The 15442-nt window shown below is 37.4% G+C and overlaps 1 protein-coding gene across 1 annotated transcript in view; it reads left to right on the forward strand.

Moving 5' to 3' along the window:
- The first annotated feature begins 2499 nt into the window (after positions 1–2499).
- The window catches only part of LOC126481054 (protein-cysteine N-palmitoyltransferase Rasp), a 182436-nt gene continuing 169493 nt past the window's right edge, over positions 2500–15442 (forward strand). Inside the window, exons 1-2 of the mRNA XM_050104534.1 lie at positions 2500–2696; positions 8917–9092. Coding sequence (XP_049960491.1) covers positions 2597–2696; positions 8917–9092 — 276 coding nt within the window. The 5' untranslated portion in view covers positions 2500–2596. The remainder of the gene's footprint in view (positions 2697–8916; positions 9093–15442) is intronic.

A 15442-nucleotide genomic window follows, 5' to 3' on the forward strand; every position in this document is an offset into this window, starting at 1 on the left:
GAGTAACATATCCCAGTATGGCAGGGAAAAGAAGGGAACAAGTGGAAAGATGCTCCTATTGGAGCACAAAAAAGGCGAATATGCTCCTGTTTAAAGGACTCTGATAGAAAATTGGGATATCAGCTGCCTCATTCCACCATATTCAGAACTTTTAAAAAATTTCCTGAAAAGTTTAGCATTCAAATATATTCGAACTTTTTTGAGCTGGGGGAGAAGGAGACAGTGGCTGTAGGAAAGAGACGGAAAAGTAGCATATTCTGGACATTAGGAAACAGTGGTTGTGATATAGGAAGAGTGATGGAGGCAACAGCAGTATGAGAGAAAGAGAGGAGCACAGTGGCAGCAGAACGTAGTTGACAAGTCACAGAACAGTGCTAGGAAAAGAGTGTAGGATGCTGTGCCAGTCGCAGAGAAATGAAGAGAAGAAGAAAGTAGAAGTGGGTGAGAGCCAGTGATAATGCGAGACAGAGTCTGTTACAATGACAGGGAGGAAGAGAGAGATCGTGACAGTGAGAAGAGACAGCAGCAGTGGGGATGAATGAACGATAGTAGCAGTAAGAGAGAGCAAGAGGAGACAGTGAGTGTGAGAGGAGGCAGTAGTAGTAGGAAAGAACGAATGACACAGTGGCTGAGGGACAGGAGACGGTGACAGTGACACAAAGAGGTAATGACAATGAGTTGTGGTGAATAAGTGAGTGAGAGTGGGCAAGTGGGAGTGGATGTGTACAAGCGACTAACAGCGATGGACTAGCGGATATGAGCGAGTTGCAGTTAGGGTAGCTTGTGGGAGTGAGAGGTGCTGTAAGTGTTCTCATTTTAGGCAGACAACTGAACTTTTGATGATATGTGAAATTCAAAGTTTAATTATGAAACATATTTGTAATACTAATTAGTTATAAAGTTCGATGGTTAATCAATCCAGCTTAATGTTTTCTGTGTTTTAGTGTAATTTCCCAGTCTTCACACCAATTTCTTTTAAGTTATTAGCTGTTGTTTGTTGTGCACGTGATATACAGCCACAACCTTGTTGCATAGCTAGAACCACAGTGTAAACATAACAGTCGCGACACTCACTGCTGCAAAAGTTGTTACCGTTTGACAGACGGAGCGACACTAGCACTCCAAGTGGCGAGTAAGGTGAACATCAGACGTGTCGTGAGCATAATGTTTGTTTTGCATCCATTTCTTACGTAATTTACGAAATATTTGAGTTATTTTCTTGCCTCCAAGGGTTTGTGTAGTATCAGAAGGCGTATATGTTTCTAAAAATGATTCTAAGATAAGCGCAAGTATGGACAAAAACCATGAATCCAATGGCAAGCTGCAACACGTTCGTGAAGAAACACTTGTGACGTTGGATAGAATTGCAGCTTATCTCGTTGATATCAAAAGAATATATACACACAGATTCACACATACGAAGCACAGACATGTACCTTTATATGCAAAAGCAATCGACAGCTCATTTATCGTTCTGTAGGCCTACAGTGTTTGTCATTGTCGCCTGTTGCCACAAGTACGACCTTCATCTTTATATTATTCTAAGTGGGACAAGCAACTGGCAAATAGTGGGTGAAATACGTTAAAAACATTATAATGATTTGATTACATTACATTTCACGCAAAACCAAATATTTGAATAATTTTCAAACAATCTGTCAGTGAACAAGGTGCTAACAAAATTATGTCATCACAAGAAGGAAGCCAGGAAAATTATGTGACTAACAACAGAAGTGAATGAAATACATAACAAACATTACGATTTTGTAAGACACGAATAACTGCACTTAATCTAACCACTTCAGGTCTGTGTTGACGATTCACACGAATCTGGCACTGATACATGGAGAGTTGAACTGGCTGCTTCTGTGTCATAGGACTGTTTTACAGCGTTAGATGGAACATCGAATCTTTGTGGCAGTTTCCTGTTCATCGTCAGTTGAGGTGGTTTATTTGGGATGTCAAACAGTGTGAGTACTGCATTCCACACGAGTTTATTATTGTCTGCGCTCATGAACTGGTTTTGTTCGAAATGTAGCGAAGAAAACTTAATATTATTATACAGGTAAACTGGGTCTTTTTTCGTAAGGTCTTCTCGTCTGCTATTAACTAGCCATTTTATACTCCTAAAATGAAACATTAATCATTACTATACATGCAGTTTGCAAGTGAATTCCGACGATACGGGGCGCTGCTGGCGCGGTAGGCAACGAAATTGAGGCAAAGTGTCGCGACTGTTATGTTAGACTGTGATAGTACTTCATAATAAAGTGCGGCTCAAAGCTGATGTTTTCTTTTGGAAATGCAGTAACACTGCTGGTACATTACAAAGCCCAAATTTAATTCGCAAACACGGAGAAAACCTCAACGAAAGCTTCCAACTCCAGCAAAATGACTGGACGATTTACGTTTTTGTATTGCCGTTCATGTTAACAAGTTGGCAGAAATGCTGTTGAATATCTGTAATGATATGTCAGTAAGTTGGCAAAAATGGTGACATGAGTGGTGGGGGGAGTGCTACAGAGTGTGTCGTTTCAAATGTATGTTGACGAGGTTCGAGTTAGCGTGCGACGTGAAGTAACAACTATATCCTGCAATGTGTGCAGAGCTAAACAAAGTAGAAATATTGACCTATGCGGTGGTGTGGCTGTCAGGTATTTTGACGGCGGTTTATAGTGTGTTACTAAAAAGAGAATGTGAGTAATAATCATTTGTAGGCCCCGGCACTTGTTATGGTCTCATATGTGTGAAGTGACGTTTACATTTTTAAGTTAATGCAGTAAATAATACATAAAGACAATGCACATTTGTACTTAGTATTGGAATTTGTTGAGTAACCGGGTCGACTGAAATATTTTATCCAGTATGTGTAGAAACTAAAAGGGATCCAGTGAATACCACAGCGAGCCATCGGTGCATTCTTCCGAGTAGTCCGTTTTTGCCGTCTGCGATGTTTTTTTGTAGTCACACACATTTGAACATTTTTTTGGATGTTTTTGTGACTCTCTCTCTCTCTCTCTCTCTCTCTCTCTCTCTCTCAAGTAAATTTACGTTGCTCATGGAAGCTTTACGCTTTAGTTTTATCTTTTCAAGTTTTTAATCTGCTCCAAGCTTTTAATAACAAGAACCTCAGTCACCGTAAAACATTCCCTGTGCAGATACCGTTCGTTCGTGGATGTTTGTTGTGCTAATGTTGTGTTGTATTGAACTGGCCAATAATATTATAGTAACTTCAGATTATTATCCTGTCGTAAGACTATTTGCATGCCAATTTCCATGGCCTCTAACTCGATAATCTGTTAATATTAAATCTGCCATAAAAACCAGAGTGTGGGAGTGTCTTCTTTCTTGGTAAGTTGTTGAGTCTTTGATCACTTATTTTTGTGGAAGCAAACTGTATTTTACCATTCGGTATTTCATGTAGAGTATAGCATTTTATATGTTTTACACTGTTTTATGTTAGTAAGTTTTTAATGTTTTCTGTTAAATTTGGTAGCCTACATTTGTGGAGTGACTGCGTGAACTGTGTTCATTGAGGATATCTGAATAAAAATAATGTAATACTGGTACAATAGTTCACTGAAAAAAATGCAGTCTACTAATTTACTGACAACCAATTCCTTTAACATTTTATAAATTACATGTAACCAGTATGCCCACCAAAACACTTGTTGTAGATATGTTTAATTGGAATAGTTCTGTTCGTAATTTTTCCTGTTTAACATTCCAAATGTGAAACACCACATGTCTTGGGGTAAATTTTACTTATTGCTAGTTGTTACCACCTTCAAATGATATGCTGCTCAGCAGATGAATGGCCATTGTGGCTTACCATGTTCTTATCAGCAGCTGTAACACTCGAAAAGCTGTGTTCTTGCTTCAGACGAGCATTGAGCTAATTAATTATGGCTCTAGGCTTGTGGAAACTGCCAAAGTGGAACCTTTGTTTTATCACTACAATTCAAATTCCCAGTAATTTTCCTGAATATGGTTAGTCACGATAAAGCATTAACACCTGGAAGGGCATGGCCGGACCAATTGTGTGTCAGCTAAAGTATATTTACTCCCGTCTAGATTAGGACAGCCACAGATATTCTTTCATTCATGTAAAGTAGTCTGTGCCCAATTATGATCAGTTTTGAAAATCTGATCTTGATTGCATCTTTCTTTTTCTGGTGTGCACAGAGATTATTTGACCACTCAAGAGTTTGGTAATAGAATCATTACAAAAACAAAGGAAATAATTTTTTTCTTTGTGGATCAGAGGAAATTCATTAGCCTTTTGGTCAAAAGCATACCAAAGTATATTGTGTTATTTACAAATACAAATGTTTTATTCCACCTTTGAGCATATTTACATTAATAATAATATAAACTTCGACATGACAAATTTTATTAACTACAATATTATAATCCAAGATGGATACAATACATATTAGTACAAATGTCAATAAAACAAGAAGTTTCCTAACACATTAATTACAAGATAAATGAACTACGTAGTTCAGTGAATGACAAATAAATAATCGAATGCATAATTAACAATAATTACATGAAACAGTAATAAAATACTAGATTTAAATTTATTTTCTGGCACTGTGTAGGCATTTTCAGGTAATTTGTTGAAGTTGAGAGGACCAAGATACATGTAACTGTTAAGTGTCTTTGCAAACCTAGCATATGGCATATTAATTGTATGTCCATTTCTTATGTTATGGTCATGAACTGTTACCGTTAAGTCAAATTTGCTTAGATTCTCTATAGTGCAGACAAGGCAGTTGTAAATATATAGGCCAGGCACTGTCATTATATTTAGTTTCTTAAAATAATCTCAACATGTTTCATATGGGCTAAGTCCTGCTATGCACCTTATAACTTTCTTTTGCCATTTAAACACTAATTTTGAGCCTACGGAATTGCCCCATAATAGTATTCCACAATTCAGGTGCGAATGGAAGAATGCAAAATATGCATATAACAGAAGTTCTTTACTGACATTGCTCCTCAACTTGTATAGCAGATATGACATGTTAAAATTACCACATAACTTCCACGTGTGGGTATCCCAGCTGAGCTTTTGATCTATATGCAATCCTAATAATTTTACTGTTTGGTTGTCATGACTGGGAGTATTCAGACTGAATACAATAGCTTCAGTTTTACTATCATTCTTCTGCAGTAAATTTGCCTCAAAACAAGTAGTGCACCTCTCAATTGCCACTGCCATGCTATGTTGCTCATTTTCAAGGTTGGTATCACATGATGAGTGTTGTCGTCAACATATAGCACTGCATCACATGATACAATAGCAGGTAGCCTAATTCATTTATATAAGTAATGAAAAGGAAAGGCCCAAGACCAAATCATTTACAACTGGGAGACACCTTAACTAACTCTTTTCTATTGCCCAAGTAAGGCTGCATTAGGCTTAGAGCATTCTGTCTCACTCCATAGTGGTAGAGCATTTTTATGAGAATATTGTGGGAGACCATATCAAAAGCTGGGTCTAGTGCAGCAGGGGATACAACCCGTCGGCTTTGGACAATGACGTCACAAGTCGCCAGATAGCAGTTTACCATTTTCGCTTTTGCTGTTATGTTTCAGTTTCGTTTTTTTACTGATTGCTTAATAAAGTGGATCTGTTTATTCTATCTCGTGAGATTTTTTTTTTAAAAAAGCCAAAAAACACTTATCAGCCACTGAAGGGAGCTACAACACTAAGAAGAATCGCTTCTCGATTGGCGACTTGTGACGTCAATGTCCAAAGCCGACGGGTTGTATCCCCTGCTGCACTAGTCCCCAAAAGCTTTCCTGAGGTCCAACAGTGTTGCACAGATAATATCTTTATTTTCAAAAGAATTGTATATTTTTGCTACCACATTCTGAAGTGTTTTGACTGTGGAAAGACTGGATCTGAAACCAGACCGTGAGGAGGTAAGTATATCATTATGTTCAAAATATTGACTCATCTGTTTATGCCTGCCGTATTCTATTATGTTTGATTTATGGGTATAAGTGATATTGGTTGATAGTTAACTGGAGATGCTGTATCTCCTTTGTGTACTGGTTTAACTACAGATATTTTTTACAATTCTGGATAATTACCTTGATTTAAAATTTTGTGGATTATTTTAGTCAGTGGCTTTACAATTTGATTTCTTGTATATTGAATAACATAATTTGAGAGACCATAGTAATCCTGTGCTGTAGAATTACTGAGCTTAGTTATTAATTCATTGACCATCTTCTCTGTTAAATGAGTCCAATGAAAGCTGTCTGTCTGCTTACTGTTCATTTCTGACAGCAGTGCCTCTGCCTTACTCACATCCTCCATTATGCTGCTGTTGTCCGACAGATGACTGACGAAATGTGCATTTAAAATATCAGGTAGATTTGGTGTTTGGTATACTTTATCAGCGCAGTTTATTTCTTTTGTAATAATTTCCCATGCAGTTTTGCATTTATTCACTGAGTTCAGTATATATGTATTATTTGCTTTGCACTTGGCTGCCTTGATTTCAGGCCTGTGTAACTTTCTCACATTCATGTACATTTCCTTGTCAGCATTATTGTGCTTGGACCTATCATGATAGAGTAGTATTATGATCCTCATTCTACTTAGATGTGGGGTGTACCATCTTTTGTGTTGGATGTAACAGTTTTGCTTTGATATTTTCTTGCAGCTTTTAGGACAACATGCTTTCAAAATTTTGTTAACATTTCTAGAAATTTGTTGGTAGATTCACTTGCACCTGCGGTGGTTATTTTATCCCATTTTATTAAATTCAATTTACTTACCAACTTGTTCAGCTTTGATTCTTTAATTGGTCCTATAATTTTTGTACAGTCTGTGGAAGTTTTAGTTGTTTTACTGTCCAGAGTTTCTCTGAGCCAGAGTGTCTCTCATGATATGAAATGCCTAGCTTGATTGTGTTGAATTGTGTTTCGGTTAGATGAAAATTACGTATGCTATCAAGACATGCTCCCTGTTTTGTGGATTTGTCATTTATGCAAGTTAAGGGATCTTAATGTGTTTCGAAAATGATCAAATTTCTGTTCTTAAGACTAATGTCTGTATTGATATCACCAAATATTAGTATTCTGTAATCTTTGTGTTTCATTAACAAGAGTATCAGTTTCTCCAGAAGCTCCACAGACAGATCTCCATTGTGTGATTTTTTTGGGGGGGGGGGGGGCTTATACTGAAGCTATAATAATTACCTGTTTTGGCAACATTATGGCTGCAGCTTCAAATGTTGGTTTTATGCACAGTCTACTTACATCTATAATTTCATAAATTACATTCACACTATTTTTAACATATACAGATACACCACCATGTTTAATACTTGTACTGTAGCTGGTTGCCAATTCATATCCAAATGGTACACTTAATTTTAGTTCCTCATTGTTAAGCCAGCGTTCATTTATTGAAATTGTAGTGCAGTTTAAGTTTTCCAGGCAAGACTGAAGTTCAGTAAGTTTGTTCTTAAGAGACTGCGCATTAATATACCTGTATAAGATCATTACACTTGTACTTATACTGTGGTTTTCCTCTTGGTTACTCAGTTGCATCATCTTCCTCCTCCTGAATTCCTGGAGGCATTGCTTCCTCCAAGTGTGTAATTCTGGTAAAATGTTCATGAATAATGTATTGCTGTTGCTTTTCCTGCCTCTTGAATCAGCAAGTCTACAAAGTTTTTTTTTTTTTTTTTCCCCCCCACTTCATCACATTTGTCAGTGGATCCATCCTCATTATTGGGAAGTGAAAGCAGATACCTCAGCATCTCTTCTTCTTGTCCTTCCCATCATTTCTAAAACAAACAGGGAGAAGAAATTCAGGAAAGCTAGGCTTGTTTGCTGGTTGTTTGATGTAAAAAAATAAATTATAAATTTCCAACCAGTGTAATTTAAGTTCTTGTCTTCAAATGCGATGCTGCAGCACACCTATAGAACTTGGTTGTTCCAGAACATGTTCTCACCAGAAGAAAGGAAATAATCACAAAACACATACAACACAGAAATGTTCCAAAAAACAGACTATAACCCAAAAGTGAGTTTCTTTAAATTCACTGGTTGTATAATGCAGACTGTTATTAGAGTAATTTATCACCGAGTGTGTGTACCAAACAGTGTATGTATCTACCAAATAATGTGACAAGGCAAGGAATGTCTTCACTCACCATATATTTTGTGGAAACCAGAGTAGAATGCCAGAAAACATGAAAATGCCATTATACAAAATGTCTGTGGTATCACCATAAAAATACTGTGAATATGCATGTGTTGAGGTGTCATACAATGACCCAGAGAGCTTCAAGTACCTAATAAAGCTAACAGAGGGCAAAAACATACTGAATTTGGACATTGCTGTCCCTGTGGGCTCAGTTAAATTAATCTGTAGGTGGGATGTGTATTCACTCTGTTCAGAAAAGGATGAAGTATGAAGCGAATTCAATTTTTGGCCTATGCTACAGATCAGTCTGTCAGCAACCCTACATTTTGTGATGGTCTGTTATTGCACTTCAATACAAAATCATGTTTTCAAATTCTGAACGGCTACGATGTGTGTCCTATGTTAGGGAGAGAGAGAGAGAGAGAGAGAGAGAGAGAGAGAGAGAGAGAGAGACTGACTGACTGTCACATATACCGCCGTTTATTGAATGTGGCTCAACATGTTTACTAACTTGAAAATAGAAGGAAAAAAGTATGGAGTAGGATTGTATATTTTATTTATAATGAACCAGAAACAGTGGAAAAACAATTACAGAAAAACAACAAATTCTTCATTTAAACCAATATCTACAAGTATTCAATTTGACTATCGCACACCAACGTCTGACTGTAAGATGTAAAATTTTATTATTTTTGTTGTAAATTGCATTTTGTGTTGCATCTAATGTTAAACTTTTACAGTCATTAGGAAGAAGTCAGCAGACATATACTTTGAGCCAGGGTGGAGTATTGTCAGTACCGAGAAGGATGTAACAGATTTTGAGTGGGAAATCTGGTTGTCATTCATGGCACTTGTTTCTCCATGGATTGTTGCACATCTCATTGGCTCATGGCTTATAAGATTAGCTCGAAACCAGGTAAAAAAGAAATTCCCCCCACATGAAGGTGGTATGTATCTGTAAACATAATTTTGGAGATGAGGCAAAAATTTGATGTGGCTATATTCTCATTTAGTTGATTATAAATTTTAGGTTTTAAACTTTTTTGACACTGAAGTCTGTGAATTTTTTTTTTCTCTGTGATACACAAAGCAGCATATAATTCAGTTGTTCACAAATATGATACTAGGACAGTATTGAATCAAATTCATTTGTAATGTTGTTTTAGGTATGTGATAACTCATTTCATCATAAATGCAAGGAAATCAGAGCAATATTTAATACTTTTTTATACAAAGTTCTGTTGAAAAAGCTGGGTGGGACATGGTGATACCACAGTTTTATTCAGGATAGACACACTTCATTTGTTTAACAAGGAAAATGTCCCAACAGCTGTCTGATTTTAGAATTTATTTGATTTTATTTTCACAACAGTTCCGGCAATCCAGCATGCCATTTTCAGGCCCCATGTGCACCTCATGTATAGAAATTCAAACATGTTGATTTTGGCATACTGGAGCCAACAATATCTGGATGTTGTGAATTAATATTTAAAGTCTTCCTTTGAAGACTTGACAACAACTTTTTCGGTGATTTTCTTTGTTAAATGATTTACCAGCAACTGTCCCATGTCCACAATGTATCAACACACACACACACACACACACACACACACACACACACACACACACACACACTCACTGTTTACTTTTATATTATGGGCTACTAACTACTGTAGTGTATGGATGAATATGTGAAACCAGCATTTTTTGTTTAATCTCTATTATCTCGAACTTCTCTCAGCAAACTGAACACTCACTTGTGATTTACGATTGCAACTGCTCGCTCTTCACTTTGATCCACAATATTTCGTTAGTTGTGTGCCCTAATCTGTAATATTATCCTTATCATGATATGTGATATGTAAGTTAGGGTAATGGTCTTCGAATCTTCTGTGAATCCTAATTTTCAGAAACTGAAAATTACTCCTATGTATCACAGATAAAACTTTATGTTAATTATTTATTATTTTGCTGTTAAGCAAAGTTTTCAGTAGCCTTTTTAAAATTGATAAGGATTCCCCCCTCCATGAACCATGGCCTTGCTGTTGGTGGGGAGGCTTCCGTGCCTCAGTGATTCAGATAGTCATACCGTAGGTGCAACCACAACTGAGGGGTATCTGTTGAGAGGCCAGACAAACTTGTGGTTCCTAAAGAGGGGCAGCAGCCTTTTCAGTAGTTGCAGGGACAACAGTCTGGATGATTGACTGATCTGGCCTTGTAACAGTAACCAAAACTGCCTTGCTGTGCTGGTACTGCGAACAGCTGAAATCTAGGGAAACTACAATTGTAATTTTTCCTGAAGGCATGCGGCTTTACTGTATGGTTAAATGATGATGGCTTCCTCTAGGGTAAAATATTCTGGAGGTCCCCCATTCCGATCTCTGGGCGGAGACTACTCAGGAGGATGTCGTTATCAGGAGAAAGAAAACTGGCGTTCTATGGATCAGTGTGTGGAATGTCAGATCGCTTAATTGGGCAAGTAGGTTAGAAAATTTAAACAGGGAAATGGATAGGTTAAAGTTAGATATATTGGGAATTAGTGAAGTTTGGTGGCAGGAGGAACAAGACTTTTGGTCAGGTGAATACAGGGCTATAAATACAAAATCAAATAGGGGTAATGCAGGAGTAGGTTTAATGATGAATAAAAAAATAGGAGTGCGGTTAAGCTACTACACACATCATAGTGAACCCATTATTTTGGCCAGGATAGACATGAAGACCACACCTACCACAGTAGTACAAGTTTATACGTCAACTAGTTCCGCAAATGGTGAAGAGATTGATGAAATGTATGATGAGATAAAAGAAATTATTCAGATAGTGAAGGGTGACTGGAATAGTGAATTAATAGTCATAGGTGACTGGAATTCGTGAGTATGAAAAGGGAGAGAAGGAAACGTAGTAGGTGAATATGGAATGAGGGTAAGGAATGAAAGAGGAAGCCACCTGGTAGAATTTTGCACAGACTATAACTTACTCATATCTAACACTTGCTTTAAGAATAATGAAAGAAGATTGTATACATGCAAGAGGCCTGGAGATACTGGAAGGTTTCATACAGATTATACAAGGGTGAGACAGAGATCTAGGAACCAGGTTTTAAATTGTAAGACATTTCCAGGGGCACATGTGGACTCTGACCACAATCTATTGGTTATGAACTGTAGATTAAAACTGAAGAAACTTCAAAATGCTGGGAATGTAAGGAGATGGGACCTGGATAAACTGACTAAACCAGAGGTTGTACAGATTTTCAGAGAGAGGATTAGGGAACAATTGACAGGAATGGGGGAAAGAGATACAGTAGAAGAAGAATGGGTAGCTTTGAGGGATGAAGTGGTGAAGGCATCAGAGGATAAAGTAGGTAAAAAGACAAGGACTAGTAGAAATCCTTGGGTAACAGAAGCTATATTGAATTTAATTGATGAAAGTAGAAAGTATAAAAATGCAGCAAATGAAACAGGCAAAAAGAAATACAAGCGTCTCAAAAAAGAGATCGACAGGAAGTGCATAATGGCTAAGCAGTGATGGCTAGAGGTCAAATGTAAGGATGTAGAGGCCTATCTCACTAGGGGTAAGATAGATACTGCCTACAGGAAAATTAAAGAGACCTTTGGAGAGAAGAGAACCACTTGTATGAATATCAAGAGCTCAGATGGAAACCCAGTTCTAAGCAAAGAAGGGGAAGCAGAAAGGTGGAAGGAGTAAATAGACGGTCTGTACAAGGGCAATGCACTTCAGGACAATATTATGGAAATGGTAGAGGATGTAGATGTAGATGAAGATGAAATGGGAGATATGATACTACGTGAAGAGTTTGACAGATCACTGAAAGATCTAAGTCGAAACAAGGCCCTGGGAGTAGACATAATTCCTTTAGAACTACCGATGGGAGAGCCAGTCCTGACAAAACTCTTCCATCTGGTGAGCATGATGTATGAGACAGGCGAAATATCCTCAGACTTCAAGAAGAATATAATAATTCCAATCCCAAAGAAAGCAGGTGTTGACAGGTGTGAAAATTATCGAACTATCAATTTAATAAGTCACCGCTGTAAAATACTAATGCGAATTCTTTACAGAAGAATGGAAAAACTGGTAGAAGCCGACCTCGGGGAAGAAATGTTGGAACACGTGAGGCAATACTGACCCTACGACTTATCTTAGCAGAAAGATTAAGGAAAGGCAAACCTATGTTTCTAGCATTTGTAGACTTAGAGAAAGCTTTTGACAATGTTGATTGGAATACTCTCTTTCAAGTTCTGAAGGTGGCAAGTGTAAAATACTGGGAGCGAAAGGCTATTTACAATTTGTACAGAAAGCAGATGGCAATTATAAGAGTCGAGGGGCATGAAAGGGAAGCAGTGGTTGGGAAGGGAGTGAGACAGGGCTGTAGCCTCTCCCCGATGTTATTCAATCTGTATATTGAGCAAGCAGTAAAGAAAACAAAAGGGAAATCCGGAGTAGGAATTAAAATCCATGGAGAAGAAATAAAAACTTTGAGATTCGCCAATGACATTGTAATTCTGTCAGAGACAGCAAAGGACCTGGAAGAGCAGTTGAACGGAATGAATAGTGTCTTGAAAGGAGGATATAAGATGAAAGTTAACAAAAGCAAAACGAAGATAATGGAATGTAGTAGAATTAAATTGGGTGATGCTGAGGGAATTAGATCAGAAAATGAGGCACTTAAAGTAGTAAAGGGGTTTTGCTATTTGGGGAGCTAAACAACTGATGATGGTCAAAGTAGTGAGGATGTAAAATGTAGACTGGCAATGGCAAGGAAAGCGTTTCTGAAGAAGAGAAATTTGTTAACATCGAGTATAGATTTAAGTGTCAGGAAGTCCTTTCAGAAAGTATTTGTATGGAGTGTAGCCATGTATGGAAGTGAAAGATGGACAATAAATAGTTTAGACAAGAAGAGAACAGAAGCTCCCGAAATGTGGTGCTTCAGAAGAATGCTGATGATTGGATGGGTAGATAACATGACTAATGAGGAGGTATTGAGTAGAATTGGGGAGAAGAGGAATTTGTGGCACAACTTGACTAGAAGAAGGGATTGGTTGGTAGGACATGTTCTGAGGCATCATGGGATCACCATTTAGTATTGGAGGGCAGCATGGAGGGTAAAAATCACAGAGAGCGACCAAAAGATGAATACACTAAGTAGATTCAGAAGTTGCAGTAGGTACTGGGAGATGAAGAACCTTGCACAGGATAGAGTAGCACGGAGAGCTGCATCAAACCAGTCTCTCGACTGAAGACCACAACAACAAGGATTGCCGATATCTGTACAGCTATTTGTTATGTCTTAGGAAGCTTGCACTTCTTCTGGTATTCACCTTTCACATTATAATATTTGGTGGGTTGGTATCATACATATTTATAATCAACATTTTGTGATTATTACATGCTTTGATTTACTGCTGGTATTGTTTCCAAATGTAGCATAACTGATTCACTTGACAGAAACCATTAAATTAAGTGCTTTGTGTCACCCATTACTCAGTGTTCTTCATGAAATGCATACTTCTTTCAGGTGTGTGTGTGTGTGTGTGTGTGTGTGTGTGTGTGTGTGTGTGTGAACAAGAGTGGTCATGTTACTGTTTGCCATTTACAGACTTCCTCTGTAATATCTTCAAGTAGCTTTATACACAGTCTTGAGTCTACAGTTGAGCAATATTGCCCGTCTCAGGTTCTGTGTCTATGAATTGTTCAGAACTTGGTTTTATGTATCTTCTTTAAAAACATTAAGAACAAAGACAATTAAATAGCACCAACTTCTCCTGTGTTTTTTATTTGATTTCTCTCATTCGTTCTTAATTATTTAACATGAAGACACACAGCACGATATTCCACTATAGAATTTCCTGTTTGTGGTGTGGCTTCTGGTGGGTCTCAGCATAAAACATTATTACTGGGGGTACCTCTGATCTGGGGTTCGAGTGACCTGCCTTTCCTTTGTAATTTTCTCCAGCCTATCCCTCTGCTTCCCTATGAAAGTAAGTATACATTTCAAAAGCTAGGAAGTATATCACTCATATTTTATGTGAATCCATTGACACAACTTCCCATTTAGCCTTGTCACATTCGTACATTAAATTTTAGATACAAGATGAACATAACTGAATGATGTATTTTGTAAGTTGTAGAACTCTTAAAGCATGAAACGATTTCCATATTTTATACTTTTAAGAATTCGAAGGGGATAATGACTGTTGATATTGATTGTACATCATTTTTTGCTGTAGGTAGTATTGGGGTGACTGTTGTTATATGTTGCATCCTCATGTCATTAAAAATAATTTTCTCATAACCAAAGGTTTTGATAGTTTTAATTTACTTATAATTTCTTCACTTCTAACTTCTTCATTACACAACTGCACTCACAACTGCCAGCTTCTTTTAGAAAGCAGAAAAAGTAATAGTTCTAGGTGCATCCCTTCATGGCTGATCATGACATTAACAGGATAATATTTCACACTCATTGTAATGGCTTAAGAAACAACAGTGTTAAATATCTCTGTTTCGTGAGGATGCCGATATGTGTATTTGATGAGCTAATGAAAATCTCCAGATATGAACTAAAGAAAAAAACACTATTTTAACGAAAGTAACCTCACTGTAAGAAAAGATTTTCATGGTGGTAATGTAACAATCTGTCTAAGCAGTAATTAATTATTTGTTGTTTGAAGTGATATTTACCATTTTAGTTGTAGCTTAGCAGTGGCCGCACAACTTTACCCTCCAAGCCTATTTAATGTAATACCTGATCAAATTGGCACATCAATTATTGTTGAATGGAAAAACTAAAACAACTGTGGACAGGAGGCTTAAAAGAAATACTGGTAAGGGCTACATTGGTATACCCTTCACCATGGAGGAACTAAATGGAACTTTTCACTCTATGAAGAACAATAAAACTGTAGGCCTAGATGGCCTAAGACCATAGCAAATTACAATGTTTGAGCCAATAACAAAGCAATGGATCTTAAATTTAATGAAGACCATCATTTCAAAATTACAGATCCTTAAGATCTGGTGCAAAGCCAAAGTTGTAGCACTTCTGAAGCCTGGAAAGGAACCAACTGATCTAAAAACTTCTGACCAGTTTGTCTTCTTTGCCAACTGTACAAAGTCCTGGAAAGGCTAATCCCCAATCACATCACATAACATGTTGATGAAAAATCTTATACGGAACAGGACTTTATTGCTATTGGAATGAATGGCCTCCCTCAAGGTAGCATACTGCCATCCCTCCTATAC

The sequence above is a fragment of the Schistocerca serialis genome, chromosome 5, assembly GCF_023864345.2.
Source record: "Schistocerca serialis cubense isolate TAMUIC-IGC-003099 chromosome 5, iqSchSeri2.2, whole genome shotgun sequence".
Lineage (NCBI taxonomy): Eukaryota > Metazoa > Arthropoda > Insecta > Orthoptera > Acrididae > Schistocerca > Schistocerca serialis.